Source organism: Diplodia seriata (assembly GCF_021436955.1).
Source record: "Diplodia seriata strain FDS-637 chromosome Unknown scaffold_1, whole genome shotgun sequence".
NCBI lineage: Eukaryota > Fungi > Ascomycota > Dothideomycetes > Botryosphaeriales > Botryosphaeriaceae > Diplodia > Diplodia seriata.
In genome coordinates this window covers 1,638,119-1,658,090 of record NW_027117308.1, presented here as the reverse complement: position 1 = coordinate 1,658,090, position 19,972 = coordinate 1,638,119, and the positions used below count along the sequence as shown (strand labels likewise).

The window sequence follows — 19,972 nt, the reverse complement described above, 5'->3', positions numbered from 1 at the left end:
GCTGCATCGTCGAACCGATGAGGCATGTAACTTTTGCCGAAGAGACAACTGCCTTGTGTGAAATGTTGACGCACAGACATGAGCAGTCACTCTTGACTGAGGCTTGTTTCTCCGCAAGCTTTCAGTCCGCAGTTGAGAACTCCTAAGCGACCGGTTACAAGAATGCAAGGCTCCCGAACGCGTAAGCGATTATGTGGAACCCAATGCCAAAGCAGGGGAAGCTGTTAAGCGAAATGTAGACGTTTGGCTGCGCGTCGGAAAGGTATGGAAGGCATTGGATGAGGATCGGAGCTTTTCGGATGAGCGTCCGCTTATCCGAATGCTGAATCCTTCTTGACGAACAATCGCGTGGCAGGAGTGCGGGGGAAATATCACAGGGTGTCAGGAAGTCCAAGTCAAAGCAATCTTCGCTTTGAAGATGATGAAATGCTGCTAGAGTGCTTTACAGGCAGGAAGAGTTCAATTGACTCCGGCGACCCTGTCCTTCTTGCCATAACTTTCAGTGTCCTAGGCTAACCACGAATGACATGTCAATCTGCCTGCTGCAAAACATGTGTTGGAGGGCCGCTTTAGTTTTGCTCACCACCCTGGGTCTTCGTAAGGTCATCACTGTTGGGACGCGGAAAGTCAGCTTCCATGAAACCAGAAGTGGGTGGGCCTGCGAGAGAATACGAACATGTGCCTTTCCAGCTCGTCGATGTGCTCCCTCTGCTTCTTGAGCTTGTCCTTCAGCGCCATAAGCCTGCAACGTGGAGAGTTTGTCAATTAGTTGCTGACATGCCTGCGAAAGTCATTGTTGGACGAAGCGAGGCTTACTTTCTCTTCTCCTCCTGGCGGATGTAGAGCTCTTCATTGGCGGCCTCGCGTTTGTTCCAAGTGTCGCTGCAATGGGTAGGTCGTCAGTCTTCACATCAAGGCTATGGCTGGGTGACATTGAAGAACTCACGCAGCCTTCTCGCCGCCGCTGCGGATACTGCCGGTGTCACCAGCACCCATGGCACGGATGGAGGTGCTGAACGGACGGGCAGCCGCGGGGGTGCGGAGAGCGCGGGTAATGGTAGTGCGAAGCATTGTGATCGCTGCGCTTCTATCAGCTGGCTGCCGTGGGTTTCGTAGAGGCTGGGAAACTCACGTCTTGCGGTCGAAGGTGATGCGACGGGATGGATGTTGGTTTGGCGGCGAAGCAAAGTCAAGAGCTTGATCGAGCTGCAGCGGCTGCCAGCCTGCCGTACGCTCAGGCCACCTTCCAATGACGTTAGTCGGGGCGCATGGTCACGTGCAGAACCTTCTCCATACGGAGACGTGAGGAGATATCCGGGGAAGAGTGATGACGAGGGTGGCCTGGTGGCATGATCTAGGCTGAAAGCGTGATTTTCGATTTGTTCACGAGGCGTAGCAGCAACCGCCGGTGTCTACACAGGAATTGGTCGGCTGGAGTGATGGTGCGGGCAGGGTAGCGGCAGCAGTAATAAACGCTTGCGTACGATGACAACTCGCATAATGGTGAAACACGGCAAGCCTACGAGGTTGTGCTATTACTATGCGGTAGTCACGGAACGAAAGACGCTTTGAGTGAGCTGGAAAAGAGCTCCAATTGCCTGTTAAGCCGTGGTCGAAGGCCCAGCTGAGCCAATCTCGTGCGGGGTGTCGAGCCTGACCTGATGGCACCAGCTGCTGCGTGAAGACCCTGAGCGGCGTTGCAGCAGATCAGCTGCCGCCCGCGATGACGCTGCCACCGCCCAGAAGCCTCGGGAAAGGTGTGCGGTTCCATGCTTCAGGACTGGTCATTTATCGACCGACGGGAGAACCAATCAGGCGCGCGCCACCACGCCGGCCGGGGTTGTGCTGGCACAGCCCCGAAAGCGCGAAATCGCAAAATTGCTGCCCAGGTGCCAGCCAGACCCAGCCAGGGGCGCCGACACAAGGAGCAGCGACAAAAATCAGACATGCCACTGTTTGCGACCATCCAGCGATCGGGCTTCTCCTTATCGGCGAGACGCACCCCTATGGCAGACTATATTATAGAACTGCACGTGACAGCGCTACTCCGCCCCTGAGGCACCAAAGTGGAACGGTTTTGATGCTGAGTTCCGGCGCCATCAGGGCACCAACGGTGCAAACCACGAGTGGAAGCGACGGTTTCGACAGGATTGCTCGACCGGCGTTGATGGAAGCATCTGGACAAGAATCCCATCCCCCCCCATATGCAATACTGGCTTCGTAAGCCGTTTGATGCACGCAGGGAGGCCAAAGATACGGCAAGTCTGGACGGATTGGACTTGCGTTCTCGCATTACCTCTCAGCCTTGACGCGCAATGGGACGCCGCCCCGCCAGCAGCAGGCTTCTGGAAATTGCGACAGCTGCGCGGGCGCCCAACGGCGTCCAGGCGGGCGCACGCTGGCAATGAGTCACGGGCGCGGCGTGGTGCGAGTGTGCTGGCGTGTTTTGTTCTGTATCATTCGCTCCTGCCGGCCCAGGCGGTGGCCGTAATTGCCCCGTTGCTCTCGCTAAATACGGCTAAGGCCGCCTTCTCTTGGCTTCCTACTGACTGATCGCACGTCAACAACAAACACCACATCCTCTCCCGAGTTCATCCCCTCACGTCCACGTCGCCGCAGGCTTGATATCTTCAGCGTCCCATTTCGCAAACCACGCCTCTACTTACTGCTTCGTCGATCTCTGCCACAGGCTTCAAAGGTGAGAGACAAACCCATTCTTTCATCATTCCTCCAGCCTCCTTGGGCCTGCCCGTCCAGCGCTCCGCCGGCAACTTGCTACACGCGGCGCCGCCCAGCGCTCGCAACCTCGGCGCGGGTGCGACGTCCGCCGCTGCGCTGCAGAGGGCCGTAGGACAAGCCAAAGCATTGCGCGCCGCCGCTGCCCCACCCTGACGTCCTGACTCCTTACAACTGCACCCCTTCACCGCGACACTCTGCGCCTATCCCAACGGCGCCATTCGCTCCTGCCATCACTCCGGTTCCTTGCCCACCCGCAGCCGCAGCCACAGGGGGCGCACGCGAATCCTCTCGGTCAGGCGGTGTTGGGCGCGACGCGCCGGTCACTCTGCCCCGCTATCTGCGTCGTTCATACCTTCCTCCGAACTCCGGCGCCAACGACGGCTGCGCATCACATCCCGCCATCACCATGCACACTCGCACTTCGCATTTGGAGCTGACGCTGACCTTCGCGACCTACAGACCACACATTCCACGCCACCATGAGTAGCTACGAGAACTCCGTCTACCTGGCCAAGCTCGCTGAGCAGGCTGAGCGCTATGAGGGTATGTACAGATGCGCCTCTGTCCCCAAACACCGATAAATCTGACGTGGCTCGCAGAGATGGTTGAGAACATGAAGACCGTCGCCTCCGCAGACCAGGAGCTTTCTGTTGAGGAGCGGAATCTCCTCTCAGTCGCGTACAAGAACGTCATCGGTGCTCGCCGTGCTTCCTGGAGAATCGTGACCTCGATCGAACAGAAGGAGGAGTCCAAGGGCAACGAGTCTCAGGTTGGCCTGATCAAGGAGTACCGCCAGAAGATTGAGGCCGAGCTCGCCAAGATCTGCGAGGACATTCTGGAGGTTCTGGACCAGCACCTTATCCCCTCTGCGCAGAGCGGCGAATCCAAGGTGTTCTACCACAAGATGTAAGGCTGCCCAGGACATCAATTGAGCCGCAGCAGACTAACAAAAATTGCCACACAGGAAGGGTGACTACCACCGTTACCTCGCTGAGTTCGCCATGGGCGATAAGCGCAAGACCTCCGCCGATAAGTCCCTTGAGGCTTACAAGGCTGCTACCGAGGTTGCCCAGACCGACCTGGCGCCCACTCACCCCATTCGCCTTGGTCTCGCCCTAAACTTCTCTGTCTTCTACTACGAGATCCTCAACTCGCCCGACCAGGCTTGCCACCTTGCCAAGCAGGCCTTCGACGACGCCATTGCTGGTACGTGACGCTGCACGCCATTTTCATAATGCCAAGATGCTGACGATTACAACAGAGCTCGACACTCTCAGCGAGGAGAGTTACAAGGACTCCACCCTCATCATGCAGCTGCTCCGTGACAACTTGGTAAGCATCTCTCCGACAGTTCCACCGTGATAACCCACTGACAGAAGTGTAGACCTTGTGGACCTCTTCCGAGGCCGAGCCCGCTGCTGAGGCCGCGCCGGAGGCTGCTAAGGAGGCTCCCGCCGAGACCACTGCCCCCGCCGAGGAGGCCAAGGCATCTGAGTAAACGTTTGTGATGTCACGTTCCGGTGACTGGTGTGATGGGGTTTCTTAGTTGGCATTCCATTGGACGAGGATCAAAAAAATTCAGCCACACAAGGGTTTCCTTGGGTCGGCAAAGTGGGGCTGTATCGGTCTTTCTTTGCTTCTAAAGATTCCGTTCAATTTTTGCTTAAACCCTAGAACTTTGCGATAACCCCCGGTCTCCCTTTCCCCTTTTTTACCCTATGGCCCTCAATCCCCCTTTGTCGTCCACATTACGATAGCACGCCCCTGCTCTCTGTATGGTCTTAGACCTTTTTCATGAAATCAAATGCCAAAGAACTAAGGATTATAATCAAAAAAAAAAAATCCCTATCAAGAAAGACGCTTTGTTTCGGACTGCGACTTGTGTTTTGCGCTTTCTGGCATATACGCTTATCTCTCTTTTCAGTTCATAGCTTCGCGATTACGGTAGAGGGCGGGAGGCGTATCCTTGAAAGCTCAATCTAGAACCACAGAAGAATGGAAGCTTCTATATCGGTAACATATACGCCTTGAGTGGATCATACCTGTGCAAGTGAGGTAAGATGCATAAGGCTTCGGCGTAACTTCTTCAGTGCAGTATATTTTCGCCTTGGGACGGAGACCATCTCTGGAATCATGCGTGGGATGTAAGATCTTGATCCCCCCAGATCTACACCACGCATTCGATATGGCGGGGAGGCAATATATTGGTGATAAGCAGAAACGAATGATTGCAACGGCATATGACGATGATGGGGTATAGCAGGTCCGGATGAGGACGGGGGTTGGTAGCGTCATCGGTTTGGACAGTGATGTGTGCTCCGCCGGAAGACGATCTCTTTTCTCTTCGCACTACCCATCTCCTATTCCGTCGCCATATAGCTTCGGGGTGGGGGGTTGATGGCCGTTAACGTCATTTCTGCCATTTCTTCGAGATCTGGGGAAAGGGGGACATCGAAGTGCTCGGGACCCGAAAGAGGGTGAGAGAGAGATTCTATCATCATCGTTTTTGTGAGGGACGCCCAGGAAGTCCAGGACACTACCACTGACGGTCGATGCCCAACAACAATGCCCAAGCAGGTGGTGAAGCGAAGGGAAATAAACATGAAGGGGGACACGAGGCGGTAAGCATGTTCGCCTCGGACGTGCGGCTGAACATGAAACAGATCTGAAGCTGCAGATCAGGGAGGGGGACAGAAGCAGGTGACTTGGTTGCGTCGGCCAAGGAGGCAGGGAGAGGGGGAGGAAGGGCTAGCAGGTGTGTCCGTGTGTGAGAAGGAAGGCCAGAGCGCGGATCGCGGTTTGGGCATGGACCGTGGGCGTGGGAAAAAAGGTAAGGCGAACGTAATTGATCTTTCTCCTCCGCGAAGAGAGATTCGATTGGGGGGCATGATGGCTTTCTATCTTTTCCCGCTGGGAGATCTTTTAGCCACGGACGGATCCTCAGCTTGCTCCTAGATTCTTCTGTTCTTCGATTGTTCCTTCGCCTGTTTTTACTCTCCCTGACTTTCCCGAGCTGATCTCGGATAGAAAACGGAAAAGGATCCAGCTATACGAAGGAACGCATTGGTCTCCATCAAATTTCTCGAAGGGCGCGCTTAGGAAGATCTATGTCAAAATGGTTCCTCTCTTACTTCACTGAGTGATCCCCATCCATCCTTGTCCACTTTGACGAACCAACCTACGCTACTACCACCTTCTTTCTTTCACCCCTGTCCGCTTTCCGCTTCCCCGGGCCGTAAAAAAAAGAGGGCCTTCCCGCGATGTGGCCTGGCCCCCCTACTCGTGATGGTGGTCCTGGCGTAGGGCCGCACATATTGTGGGTGTACTATCGGTAACGGCTTCGCACCGTCCTGTTCCGCGAGCGCGCTGTCCGGACGGACCAACCCGTGTCAACCCTTGCCCGCGCCATGCCAGACTGCCCTGTCACTGGTCTTGTGAGCAACCTCAAGATGTAGCGTCATATCCATTTACTATTTCGAGTAAGTCAGAAGAGGAAAGGAGAAGGGTGTTTGCGTGGAAGCGCATTTGCTTAGTGCTATGTGCCAAAGAGTGACGTACAAGGCGTTAGATCGACCATTTTGCCATGTTCGTGCACAGAATCCAGATGAGCATTCCTCTTCGCTTCTTTGGCTGTTCCGTGGATGGGTCAAATGCGTCGATCTCGAAGACGGTCCATGGCCCCAATATCGAAGGTTTGTGTTTTCGAATATTCTAGTGGCTTGGGATCCTGCGTGTGTACGAAAGTACAGTTGGTCGTTGCTTCTTCCACCGAGGACCCGGATGACGGGTTTCAAATGACCGTTCAAGGGAGATCTGTGCCATGTGTCGGGATGTGTTAATTTTTTTTCCGCCTCGAGTGGGGTTTATTAGCCTTAGTATTGTACATTAGGCTGAAGACAGAGGAATTCATTGCCCTCCCACAAGTCCCAAGAGACCGGTTGGTGGAAACAATGAGCAACTACAATATAGTCAAGTGTCCGCTAACGATTGGGGAAGTCTACTTTCGCTCCTTCCTTGAGGAACTGCCAAGGACACGATGAGAAGGGCAGCCTTCAGATGATAGAAATTTGGGCGGTAAGGCGTTTGGCGGTAAAGGTTGAGCGGTAAGTTCCTGTGCCTTGTGACAAGGCGTGAAGAAGGCCGTGCTATTGTAAGCCAGTCTGTTTTGCATCAGTTGTCCGCTCTCACGTTGGGCTGAGCTGGACTGGGCTGAGTGCCTAGAACCGAGTCGATAACCCTTTTGGCTCCACTACCTGTGTCTCGTCTTTTCCGCCGTTCCACCTCTTCGCTCCACTTGCTGTGTCATGCCTGAGGGACATCAGATTCAGGTGTGGGCTACCGCGGAACCAATCTGTCTGCGCAGCGAGCCGGAGCATCAATGCGGATTGGATTCACACCCTTGCAAGCGAGGCTGCCGCGTTTGGAGCCCGCTTCAGCCCCCAAAGCGCCTTGTGGTCACCTTTCGTTGTAACGCTCGAAGCTGAACAGCGGGGTCCAACCATAACTCGTCCTGCTATACCGGAGTCCCGGAACAATTCGGGGCGTGGGAAGATATCGAGGCACAGGGGGCTTTGGAAATCCACGTGGTCGGACGCTCCTTGCATGGTTTGCAGAAAAGAGATGCGTGGACAGAGGAGAACCGGGCACCGTCCGATCGGGCAGGTCGCTTACATTTCTTCCGCTTCCTTGGGACTCCGTGATTGCGGCCCGGCTTCTGCATTCGCTGGGCCCCGCAGAGTGAAAGACTTTGAGCGCGGCTGGCGGCGGTTGCGGCGCTGATTTCCCGTGCCGCCCATCTCGCGTGTGGCAGTCGAAGCCGGCGCATGAGCTGCTCTCTTTTCCACGTGGTAAGCAAGGTGGGCTACGGGGCCGTGAGGATCCTCGGTGAACGGCACTCTCTGCGTTGGTCTGAGGGTAAGAGCATGGTGCGAGAAGGGCACACGGGCAGTCCGAGGTCGGGGGAAGGTTTAATTTGTTGCTTCTGGAAGGACTTTTTCTTCTGTCGCCGGTCGACAGTGGGGGTGTTTCGACTGTGTGATAGCATGGGATTTGCCGGATCGTTTTGGATCTACTTGCTTTGCCCTACGGGGCTGCGGAAGCTCAGCAGAAGACGCGGTGGTTTCCGCTCACCAGGCTCGAAGAGGATAGGATGGCGGCACTTTGACATAGCGGTGAGCAGTGTGATGATGATGGGCGCTGATGAGCATCAGCAACGCTGTGACAACTCTGTCCCCTCCGTGTTTCTGGTGAAGAGAGGAAAATTCACTCGCATGAGTACTGACTCTGCGCGTAGCTGGGCGCCGGGGCGCAGTGGATCGGGCACGGCACCCGACAGCTAGCGGCTCTACCGAGGCGGTATCAGAACTGCCAGGCCGCTGGCCGGCTGAGAGAAGCGAAGATTCCATTCCAATAGCTTGTTGAGGCTGCGAGGCCTTCAGTGAGGGTTGCTGTCAGAGCGAGATCTCACACGTCCTTTGCCAATGGACCACCACGCATACGGCGCAAGGATCCCGCATGCTTGCGCTGCTCCGCCCATCTATTGCCTGTTTGACGACGGACCAAGACGGTGTGACGCTGAAGCAGGTGCGGTCCCTGACTAGACCAGCCGCAGGCACGACCTGCAGATCTGCAACAACAGCGCTGACCAGCGGGTACCGGCCAATTTGCTATGGGCGATTCACGGACGCAGCGCAGCTTGTTGGCAAAATCTTTGCCTGGTCTCGTGAGCTCTTCCGCATCAACGCACCCGTCGTCATCAGTACATGTTCTCCGTCGTCGACGGTCTCGCTGGCCATGGCGTTGGGCCAGCGCTGCGCACTTTGCTACACCTGCGGTCCTGGCTAGCGCCCGGCATTGGAGAAGACATGGACATGGGCTGTTCGCTTCATGACTACTGACGTTGTCTTGCTGCTCCGCTCCCTTGCCTTCGCTTCCCTTCCGCCGCGCCTCCTGGCCCTCAACCCCCACGGCCGACGTAAAAGCAAACATCGATGACGCCGGCGTGGTACGTATGTACTCATGCTGGACTCGTATCCCGGCGGATGCGCCCGCTGCCGACCGCCCTTAGCCGAACGCCGCGCGCCGTTACAACGTGTGTATCACCGACACAGCCTCACAAGCAACGGCGCATGATACTACGACGGAGTGGCGAAGTCGCAAGGCTTCCCCGGGCCAAGCCTGGGGATATGACGACCAGCGCGGGACTACGCCATCGCGTGACGGTGACGGACGCCCAGGCGGCGGTGCAGGCATATGATGAGCGTCCTGTCTCCGGCTCCGCTGGGTTGAGGCAAGAGGGAACACCCTTGCTTGCCATACCGCCGCGCGCGAGCCTTTGCTTCCAAAGTGCGCGCGGGCTTGCCGGCCGGCGAAAAAAAGACGAGGTGGAGTGTGCGCACGACGGCCGGCCGCGATGCGCCCGCGCTGACGGCGGGCCTTACGATGCCCAAGGTCCTGAGCCGGGGCGGGGAGACGGGCCAGCGCCAGGTCGCTGGCGGCGAAGCGCGGGAGGAGGAGGCTCGGGGGCGTTTTTGCGTGGACAGCGCAGAGAGAGCAGTCGGGAGGGATGTGAATGGCGGTGTTGAAAGTGAGGCCGCGGGCGTCAAGCGAGCATCATCACGGGTCCTTGGCTGGTCCATGGGGCTGATGGCTGCAGCGGCCGGCGCGGGCGGGGGCAGCATGGCACGGCGCGCCGTGTCATGGCACCACGTCTGCAAGACCGCCCTGTCCATGCCCCCAGGCTGCGCTGTTCGCCAGACTGCCCGGCACTTGATGGCAATCAAACCGGGCCGAAGCTGCGGATGGCGATGGGCGTGACACTGGACATGCGGCGGCTCCGTAGCTGAGTCGCCGTGGTCGTGGCGTGCGGGCTGCTGGCCAGCTCATCCTGGCGCAAGAGGGCGGCGCGGAGCCATCTCTGCGCGCAGCGGAGCGTCACCAAGGCCCGAGATTGCACGTCCACGCCCGCGTCCGCGGATTTGTGGCTCCCGGCCGGCTGACTCAGCGGCAAAGCAGACGTCTGCAGTGGTGGTGGTGGTGCTGGGCCGGCGGCGGGCGGCTGCATGGAAGGTGCAGCTATACAATTACTGCTTGCAGTAAGTCAGGCCTCCTCCACGCCCAGCCACGTGTGGGAATGCCTCTTCAGGGCACGGCGCAGCCGCAATGGAGCAGCCGCCCCTCGCATCCCGGCTGCCGCCCTCGCATAATCTCCTTTTGTGAACCTCAGCTTGGCCTTAATATAAGCTTCTGTCGCTCTGCTAAGTATCGATAAGGAGATGGCTCCGACGGCAACGAGTCGGGCAGCTCGGCACCATCCGAGCCCTGCGGCCGCCGAGGCTCGCAGGCAGGCGTTGACGAGAGGAGAGGGGCTCTCGGGCGCGAGTGCGCAAGGGCGGAGGCCGCGTATCCTTGTGACCTGTGTGCGACCCAGACGCTCGGGAGGCAGAGGAAACGGAGCTCCTGCCAGTGGCCGCATCGCTCTAACACCGGGGATTTTTCTCTGGCTCCTGCATGAAATCATGGCCCAGAGGTTGATAGGTTGAGCGGGGAGCGCGGAACGAACGGCAACGGACGCGAGACACAGACGACAGCCGCCGGCGGCGGCTCGGCCAGCAGGCAGCGCGCAGCGGGACAGCGGGCGCGGCAGCGGAGGGGAATCAGAGCGACGCGCTGCGCGGCTGGCAGACGACGGGCGCGTGTCGCATCTGCATGATGGCCGGAGGGAACAGCAGCAGTGTAGGGCAGGCCGGGATCTCGCAGGCAGGGTGCTTCGGGTAGCGGTAGCGAGTGGAGATTGGGAATGGCGCCGGCGCACGCCAGACGCTGCCTCGCAAGCGGCCGGCGCAGTAGCAGGGACAGAGCGTGCCAGGTGCGTCGCTGGGAGCCAGTCCGGCGCCTGCCAGCCTGCTGTATCGCGACACCTCTTCGTTCCTGTGCCTGGGCAGGCGTGGGAGAGGACGGAGTTTGCTATCTTTTGCCGAGCGGAAATTGAGCGCAGGCGGATGAGGTCACGGCTGGACGAGGGCAAAGGGCGGTCACTGTGTCGAGGGTGTGAGGCAAGATGCTCGGGCGAATGCCCTCATACGGGCGCGCGCGCCAGATCGCCGGCCGGCACGATGGCGGCCCATGCAAAGCGCATGCCCACTGGCCACCGACATTATTGCGAGTGAAGCGGCGCGCTGGAGGAGGATGCGGATCGCCGCCGCAAGCCCTTGGTTCGCCAAGGTCGCCCGCGACTCATCGCTCCGACGTGTCGTCATTGCACAGTGCCCCCTGCCCGGCCGCGCTGCTAACTACGCTACCCGCCGCCCGCCAGCCGACTCTTGTCCCGGCGCCTCAGCATCGCTCCTTGTCCCCTGCGCCCTGCAGCAGGCACTACACTCCACCTCTCCAACACCACGCCTGGCGCCGCATCGTTCATCTTCCACGCTTCACCAGCCATTCCACGCGCCCGCCCCGACCATCAGCCTCCAGCGTACCCACCCAGCACGCACATGCTGCCGCTGCCCGAAACAGGTTCAGGGTCCACTGCTCCTCTCGCAGCCTAGCGCTAGCCTCCGAAGCACCAAAATCTGCGTGCTCCACGTTACCGCGCCGGCGCCTGGTAGTCTGCACGCCCTTCCCGCCGCACTGCTGCGCTAGCTGCTACTTCATATCGACTTCTCACCTTTCCCACCCAACGCTGCTGCTGCTCCCACCTTGGCATAGCAACCACCACCCGCCTTCACCTCCCAACACCACCACCACCACCACCCGCCGCAGCGCCGCACCATGTCTGCGCCCCAACACTTCGACGCCGCCCCTACTGCGGCCGTCCCTCCCGCCGCCAATGACCCTCACAGTACCTCTGCCATCGTCGACGACGAGTACGTGAGCCCTGCCTCCTCGTCCTCCTCGATCAACGACCCTGGCCAGCCCGCCCACCTGCCCCGCCCGAAGCTGGGCAGCCGCAAGTCCTCCGGCACCATCATCATCCCGCGCGATAGCCCCCAGGTCGAGCTGGGCGAGGAGGAGGAGGAGTATGACGAGAACGACGCCCGCACCATGAGCCCGCGGAGGACAAGCGAGGAGATCGAGAAGATCAGCCAGGAAGCCCGCGAGGCCCTGATACAGTGAGTCGTTGCACCGCGCCGTGCGCCTCTACCCCTTACTGACCAGCCCCTCCGCAAGGCAAGCAAAGGCTCTCCAAGCCAGCCTCCTTAGCATTGTCGACCGTGTCGAGTCGGTGCGCTGCGAGCACGAAAAGCTCGAAGGGGGTAACCGCTTCCTGCAGTCGTATGTTGCGCCCTAGTCTCCCCCGATACTTGTTTCGCGCAATGCTGACTTGAGCTACAGTTACATTGGCGAGCTCATGCAAACAAGCAAGCTCACTGCCGCGGGCGCCGCGAAAGCGAAGGTCTCGAAGGGCCGCCCCATCAAATAAACCACCCCGTCGACATCCACCCGTGTTGGGTTGCAAGATGGCATAACAACCAACCTCAACAACTCCATCACGTACGAGCTACGCTCCACCGCAAAAGTCGTTACTTGCATCACATCGTTCACGGGATCATCGAGGCACTGTCTCAGTGACGGCCTGGCCGAGCATCCAAACATCACCCAAATATTATTATCGACCCTTCAACATGGCTGAAACGACGCTTAATTGCTGAGCGAACACCCCGGCCATCCCTCTCGACAGAGCGCGACCGCCATAGAGGACCTGGGATGACGCACCCACTATCAGCATTATACTACTGGCCACGGCGGCATATTTCTCCCCAGTCTGTCGCGTTTACGAAGCGTGCATAGCGAAAGGCTCTTTGGCGTTTAAATCGGTGCACGCACATTTGCTTGGTTGGACTCGTTTTCGGCTTCAAAATTCACCATACCGCACTTCTGCAATCTTCGCTCCGCTCGCTGTACAGACATCAATTGCACCACTACCCTTTACGACATCATCTTCGTCGCACTCCGTCATCGGCCTCCTTCGTCCACTGCCGACGCGATGGCGGAGCACACTTCATAGGGATACCCTAGGGCACGAGGAGTACATCATCATAATCGGCGTTTGTTGTCTAGTCTCCATTCCGGGTTTCCTTTCACTGTATTCTTCTGCTTTTGGTTTTGCATCATAGCGATCGCTATGTCGGTTTTGTTCCTGAGCGGCTTTTGGGGTTATGGATCTGCTTTGGTTTACTCGCGTTCTTGGGGTTTCATCATCACTAAAGGGAGGCTTGGAAGGAGGAGCAGTCGTCATTGTTTACGCTCTAACATCAGGTTGAAGAGGATGGCTGAATGCACGAGAATGGAGGAATAGTCGAAGACAGCTGTTGTTACACGATACGGCCGCAAACCTGCCCCGCGTGGCGGGAGCAACACGGAAAAGCTCAATGCTGGAGAGACGGGACGGCAGAGAGCATGAGCCGCGCAAGAGCAGCATGCAGTCCAACGAGACACGGCTGCCTCTGAGCGATATATTTGGCCTTGTGCATTGCCTTGGCATCAGCCCTCGGACGAGCGGCGTACGGCTATTAGAGTAACTTAGGATTATACCCGTTTCCTTTTGTTTTTTTTTATTAGGCGGTCGTCGAATGAAGAGAAAATTCTTGACTCGAGAAGTGTATTCTATCATGGGCCATGCATGCCTAATGTTGATCACCACTTGAACTCCACGCGTCTACGGGGCTTTCTGGAAGGGAGAGAGTCCTTGGGCTCTCTGTGATTCTCGAAGATAACGTAAAGCGCCTCCACACCGTTGGTCCTTCCCGCGGCTGCCCATGTGCACGGAACATTTTCCTTCTGGTGTACGAGTAACTGGACGGACGTGCAGGCTGCCGTGAGACAATGACATCGGTTGCTCTCTTGCCGTGGCACTTCTTCGCTCACCCCTGCATTGACTGGTCCGCCTTCTTTCTCTCTCTCCATTCGCCATCGGTGTCTTTTTCGGCTGATCATTCCAATCAAATTACCTCAAGGCAGTCTGCGTGTGCCCTCGCTGCCGTCCAACCTCCTCTCCCTCCGATCATCCATTCACTTGTCGGGCACGCCATCGGATCTCCACTCCTTGTGTCGTCCTGAGACAGACGATCGTCATCACCATCGTTGACTAATCCTCTCTTTTTTGCGGGGGAATGCTGCAGTGGAGAGCGGCAGCGTCTCAGCGCCCCCCGGGCTGCCGTGTGCTGTTGTACCACGGCAACAATGCAACATACATACGCATTGTGCTCCTTGTCACATTGGCATCATCCATTTCAGCTTTTCCCCGTCCGTCGTTGGGCTTTCGTTTTTCTCCTAGTCTTTCCGCCTGACTCCCCGCATATGATGCTGTCAGCAGCCGCACTACTATTCGCCGCCTGCGCATTGACCCAGAGGCCGAAGTTGTTGAGAGGTTCCTTCTTAGTTTTGCTTCCGTGCACGTTTGACGTATGCAACCTTGGTGTTCCTTGGTTGCGGAATAAAACTAGCAACGACCGGCCAATGGAACTAACCAACTTGCAACCATCTCCACAATCTAAGCGCACAATGCGCACACGTACAATGCCTGTTAAACCGCCCTACTCTCTCGACCATCGTACATGCTTGCCTAATTACTTTGCCTCCATCTTCCCTCATCATCGGAAACTTTGACTGGTCACGCTCACCGTCTCACACGGTATTACACAACCCAACCTGCTAAGAAGGCCGCCGGCCTAAAGGCAAAAAATGAGGCATGATCTACGCACGAGACCAAAAATTTCACCGACGCTTTTCACATCAAAATAAATCCCGTCAGGCCCCCCAGGGCCCTTCTACTCGGTTGGGGAATCGATATGCTTATTTGCTAGGTTTCCCCCCGAATGTTTCGGAGAATTCGGCAATGATTTGAAAAAAGGCAATGAAATAAAAAGGGAGGGAAGGCGCGTGACTTGTTCGTTACTATTGGGCAGAACACGGATTTCTTGATGACGCTAGAATGATTCGAAGAACACATCCTGACGTTTTCTGGCCCCGGTTATAATCATGCCCTCCCGGCCATGGCTGACTCGTCGTCGTCGGCGGCACGGCGGGTAGGTATGGATACTGTACATGGCACGGGGCATGGAAGCGACATGGAAGCATGGATCGGTGATGATTGCTGAGAGCAGCGCGCCCGTTCCCTTCTTTCCGTCCGGTTTTCTGGTCGGGTGCCCGGATATGTTCGATGATGCACAGAGCTAAACAGCTAGTGGACGACGGCGTCGCGACACAGGATTCGTTAGGCGGAGTTGGGAAAGAGGCAGGCGGATGCAGTAAATGCCATGAAGATCATGATGCGTGTGTGTTTCATCCTCCAAGGGTGCCCGTTTCAGTGCTAGCTCGCTGTTGGTCGAGGAACAAAGGTTGCTACCGCACCCCTCATCAGCAGAACGCTACGGCCGGCGAACCACGAATGCAGGCAAGGTGGACGCATAACGTATAAATCCACGCACTTAAAGCCTTTGTCTCGACATCGCCATGCTACGTGTTTCCGCGACTTCCCAGGTGCGCAAAGACGGGCGCGGGAAGAGCAGGTCACAGCAGGTGGTGGCCGATTGCTGATGGGCTGGTATGGGCCTCCATGAGTCCCAAAGGCTACACATTTGGAAGGGCGTCTTTGTTTTGCCCAGCACTAGTTACTGGGACAGCGCTGACGATCAGTGCAGGTTGTCGGGGATCATCATCGGCGGTTTTCCTGGTCAAGATCAATGCAGCGGGTGGCAGCCAATGACATCGAGGGAGCAGGATTGTGAGGTCGCGAGGTGGAACGGCAAGGCAGACCGGTAAGAACGGCTCTGCTTGCTTGGCTGTCTCATCAGCAGCGTCCTGTTGTCGTCAGCTAGCAATGGCCCGTTATCGCGTCTGCTGGCTGTCTGCCCGCTGCCGCAGCTGCTGCTTTGCGCCGATCAAGCAATTATTGCCGATCACAACCGGTCAAAAGACGCCCTGGCGCTGCAAGCGACTGTCGCGGGACGGGACACAAGGGGTGGTACGTTGATGGCTCGCTTGATATTGCAACGCGGGCCGGGAAGTTGAAGCTGCTGTCCACACGGAACCGTCGTCGACAGTTCCGTATCCTTTTTTGTCCGGACAGGAGCTTCGCCGCCGAGCAATTCTAAGCGAGCCGAGCTTGCGCTGCTGGCTGATTCCGTTTCGGCGGAGGTTGTCCGACAAAGCGGCGGCATGGCGGAGGCGGCAGAGGCACAGAAAAGGGACGGGCATTGAGAGTTTTGGCATTAGCATGGCGAAGCGGCACCAACGCGGCGGCGGCGGCGGCGAAAAACGCTCTTGCCTCGTCCATCCGACGGCCACGCAAGGCAGCGCCACGCAGGAAACCCAACGCATGATGGCTCCATGCCGTCCTCGCACCGAAGACAAGGCGGCGCTAGCAATAAGAAGTCAGGGCGGAGGCGAAATGGAGGTAAGGGCAAGTGGGCACGGTTGGTAAGAGTGGGCACGCGGGCGGCGCCGCTGGGGCGGCCGGTGGTTGAGGTGAGAAAGTGATGGACGAGCAGCTGACGAGCGGGACTCCGCTTCGTGTTGGCGTGGTATGCTGCGTGTCGCCCGGCGGGAGGGGGAAAAGCGGAGCCAGCTAGTGCCCGCTGCCAGCTGGTTCACAGTCGCCAGACAGGCAGCCACCGGGAGCACAAGGCATGCCGTGGGTGGCGGAGATCACTGACGGTCAGCACGTCGATCCACGGAAGGCAGATTCGCGGTGGTGAGGTGCTTGTGCTTGCGGCACTGGTCGTTGGGGCGGGTGTGCTTTTGTGCGATGTGAGCAGCTGCGCAGTTACGTATGGTGTCGCGATGGGTGGCTGGCTGAGCTGAGCAGGCGTCGCTGCAGAAGGACCGACACGGGCCTGTGTAACCCGGTCGCTGGGCGCTGAAGAAGATTCGCCGGGGGCTTCCAAAGCGGCGCGGCGCGCGCGGGCGATTGGTGAGCGGCCGCCTATAGAAGCGCAGCGTGGGATTCCTTCTGCCTTCTGCCGCAGGATTCGCGGGGCGCGGGCGTCGCTGAGCTGTCAGATTGCAGCAAACGGCGGGCGTGCCGATCGCGGCTGTGGTGGTGGGTGGCACGCTGGACGAGAGAGTGAGATGACGCAGGGTCTCTTGCGGCTGCTGCGCGCAGAGAGCCTCTGCCTCGTCGAACCCGAGCGTTGTGCGATGCGAACGGCATGGATTTCGAGCGCCAACCGCGCTGCTTTGCTCCGAGACGGGCGTGCATGCTGCATGTGCCCCCATCCTTCCTTCCTCCGCTGGCATGCCCCTCTCACGTGCCTGCCTGCCTCCAGCCTATCGCCACCCCGGCCGCAATTGCGCCCGTAGGATCCATCAATGCAATTGCCTAGCGCACAGCAACCGCTCGCTCGACTATCTCGCATGCCGTTGTTCGTCGGAGATGCTGCCGACATCATGCATCATGGTAAAACGTCTCCCACAGCCACCAATGTGGCTCGCGGCCCCGAAACACATGACGAGTTGCAGTCCGTGTCCCGTTGTCCGCACACTGGCTTCCTTCCCTATTGAGAGGCAGAACCTCTGGGTGTTCACACCATCATGCATCCCGGCCCAACACTGTATCACAGAGTTCGATTTGAGGGACATCGCGAATCAGATGGTGGAGGCCGAAGCTTTCTTGGCAGATCTTTGCTGGCCCCTCTATCCCACATGTACATCCTGATCAACAGCCGCCTGTCCCTCAACTGTTCTCTCACGACCCACTTCGTAGGCACAGCTTCTCGGACTCACCTCCGGCCGGTGTTCGGGCACATCGCTCTGCCTGTGAGAACAGGAGATCTCATACAGGCAGAACGAGATGCGCGGTCTCCAAAGGCATACGCTCTAGCCCATTACCAGCTGGTCTCGAGTCCTAGTCCTGTGCACGGCCGGTGCCAAAGCATGGTCTTCTCTTCGAGTTATCGTGCGACCAGATGCCGAATATAGAAGACATGGAGAAGTTTATTCAGTGGTGCCTGTCACGCTATTAGTTCCTCCCTGCCTCCCGACCCGTTACCAATCTCTGCAGCATGTAAGCGCTATCGTCACGGTTGCTGGTGCCATCACGTGCATGGAATCAACCGTCTAACGCGCCTCTTAGCAAAAACACCATCGGCATTCCACCCGTTTTGCTTGACCGGTGGCATCGCTAGATGAGGTGAGGTACGAATCTGAAACCGCCATTCTCCACTTTGCATCGCGCGAGGGAGAACGTGGCTGTCATAGTCTCCATCGCGCTGCGGCCCGCGTCCGCAGCCGGCGCAAGCCATCGAACCGGGATGGCCCATGGAGAGAGTTGCCCACCTCGCCGCATCGGTTGTGCATGGAAGAAGTCGAAAAGAAGGCACGGAAGGTGTGGAGATCGGTATGGCATTTAATCCAGCGCATGCGGCGCCCCATCAGAAAAGGAAAACGTCGGGTCGGCTTTGCATTCGCGGCCCCCAGCATCCACCCACCAAGAAGGCGGATATCCCTTTCGCTGCCCTGTTGTCGGGCATTGAACAGAACCCCTCTTTTCTTCACCACTCTCTCCATTACCCTTCCACTGCACTTAGATGACCCAAGCTCCTTGCCTGCTCTCCCCCAGACTTCGAGCCCTGCGCTCCACCTCCACGTAGGTACGTGTACAAAGGAGAATCATTCACAGAGATGATGCCCCTTCCAAGCCCCTCAAACCTCCCTGCTCAACAGAGCAAATGCCCTTCCCGCCTGCCGCCTGGAAGAGGTAGTAGGCAACAGTCAGCACCCAACCGCCAACACACAACAGAGCACCAGCGGAGCCACAATTTTTTTTTTCTGTGACTCCAACGCCGCGGACAACACACCAGAAATGTCGTGATATCCGTAAATAGAAAACAGAACAATTGATTATCGGCAATCATCAGCTCATCATCCCGTATTCCACCGGACCGCATAGGTATTCGTCTCTGCTCGGGTCCGCATAATGGCCATGTTCCGATTCCCTTTTTTTTTTCCTCGTCGTCTTTCCTGCTTTGCCCCCCCGGGGAATCTCTTTGCCCCACCCGGAACCCACCCGCCCGGCCGCGTTTTGGGAAGCGCCCGGGGAAGCGCGGTTGGTGGAGCGCAACAATGGACTAGGAACGTGCCTGTGCGAGCGTGCGCCGCGTGTGCCAGATACCTGGAACGCGTTCCTCCCTCGGGGGGTCTTCTTTGCTCCTTTGCCCTTTGCCTGCATTCGCGACGCACCCTCCGTCTCGACACCTGACTTTCGTCGACCAAAGAACGAAATCGAGCTGGGTGGGTGTGTGGAGGGAGGGAAGCGACAAGGCAACAGCCGGTTCGACAACTCAAGCAAGCCGACTCATTCACGATCGTCGGCCAGATGCTTGGAACGTGCATGATCAAGGCCGGACGGAAGTGCACTGTTGCGAGCAAAAGTGGTGGGGCCGGCCCGCCGAAGGGAAGACGGGTTGACCGTGCCGACTGCAACGACTTCCATTACCCTTAGCATGGTAGGGCAGTGCAAGAGCCCATGAGCCAGTCGAAGGGCTATCGTCAAGGAAGCTACGCGTCTGTCGCCCGACAAACTCCGTATTCGGCTTCTCATGCGGCACTGCTCCTTGATCCTGCACCTGGCTACGGTGGGTGACGGGAAGGTGTCGTCTCGCATTTGCAATGCCTGTTTCCTGCATCCCATAGCGCCCCTCGCCGTGACCATGGCGGACGGATCGCGGACGTAGCCAACATGGAGAAGAAACTGGGCATAGCACAGAGTGCCTTTTAATAGAGGGTAGTCAAGCAGGCGGGCAATGCCAGAAGCTTGTGACGCGTGTGACGGGTGGATGCGTCTGCATGCGCGGGGCTGACTCGGCGCCGGCCCAACTTCCAGTGAGGTCTACTGTGCACATGCACCAGCTGCTCTCGAGTCTATTTTCCGTCAAATCACCATTATCGGAGTCCCTTCTCACTTGCTATTGGCGCTCGGAACAAAGCGAAACCCCTGGACGACAATGTTATCCTTTCTGCGAAGGGCACCGGAGTTTGCATTAGAGATCTGTTTTCCCCTCCCCGGGAGTGATTGGTCCACTCATTTCCTTCTTATCCTACAATCCTACCCAGCTTCCGTTTTTCTAACTGGTGCCAAGTGTGAACAGAAGCTTCGTGCCCTTAGAATCCGTGTCCCATGAACGCCAGCCACTCTTGCCCATAGACAAAGGCTTTCATGAGTCAAGTCAACCCCTCACTACGAGTACCAATCGCATCCCTTCCAACATCGAGACGCCAGCCTGTTTATACTCTT

General features: G+C 57.8%; 3 protein-coding genes across 3 annotated transcripts; 2 read left to right on the top strand and 1 right to left on the bottom strand.

Moving 5' to 3' along the window:
- Nucleotides 1-569: 569 nt before the first annotated feature.
- On the bottom strand, nucleotides 570-996 carry INH1 (ATPase inhibitor; the record flags this gene model as incomplete). The annotated part of the gene is made up of 4 exons (XM_066771998.1): nucleotides 570-609; nucleotides 677-742; nucleotides 817-882; nucleotides 947-996. The coding sequence occupies 4 exons, from the start codon at nucleotides 994-996 to the stop codon at nucleotides 570-572; spliced, it is 222 nt and encodes a 73-aa protein (XP_066637277.1).
- Nucleotides 997-3,218: 2,222 nt separating this feature from the next.
- Nucleotides 3,219-4,237, top strand: BMH1 (14-3-3 protein; the record flags this gene model as incomplete). Its single annotated transcript, XM_066771997.1, has 5 exons — nucleotides 3,219-3,282; nucleotides 3,339-3,645; nucleotides 3,704-3,945; nucleotides 4,001-4,071; nucleotides 4,124-4,237. The coding sequence occupies 5 exons, from the start codon at nucleotides 3,219-3,221 to the stop codon at nucleotides 4,235-4,237; spliced, it is 798 nt and encodes a 265-aa protein (XP_066637276.1).
- Nucleotides 4,238-11,508: 7,271 nt separating this feature from the next.
- Nucleotides 11,509-12,160, top strand: SLS55_000485 (uncharacterized protein; the record flags this gene model as incomplete). Its single annotated transcript, XM_066771996.1, has 3 exons — nucleotides 11,509-11,849; nucleotides 11,896-12,012; nucleotides 12,073-12,160. The coding sequence occupies 3 exons, from the start codon at nucleotides 11,509-11,511 to the stop codon at nucleotides 12,158-12,160; spliced, it is 546 nt and encodes a 181-aa protein (XP_066637275.1).
- Between the last annotated feature and the right edge of the window lie 7,812 nt (nucleotides 12,161-19,972).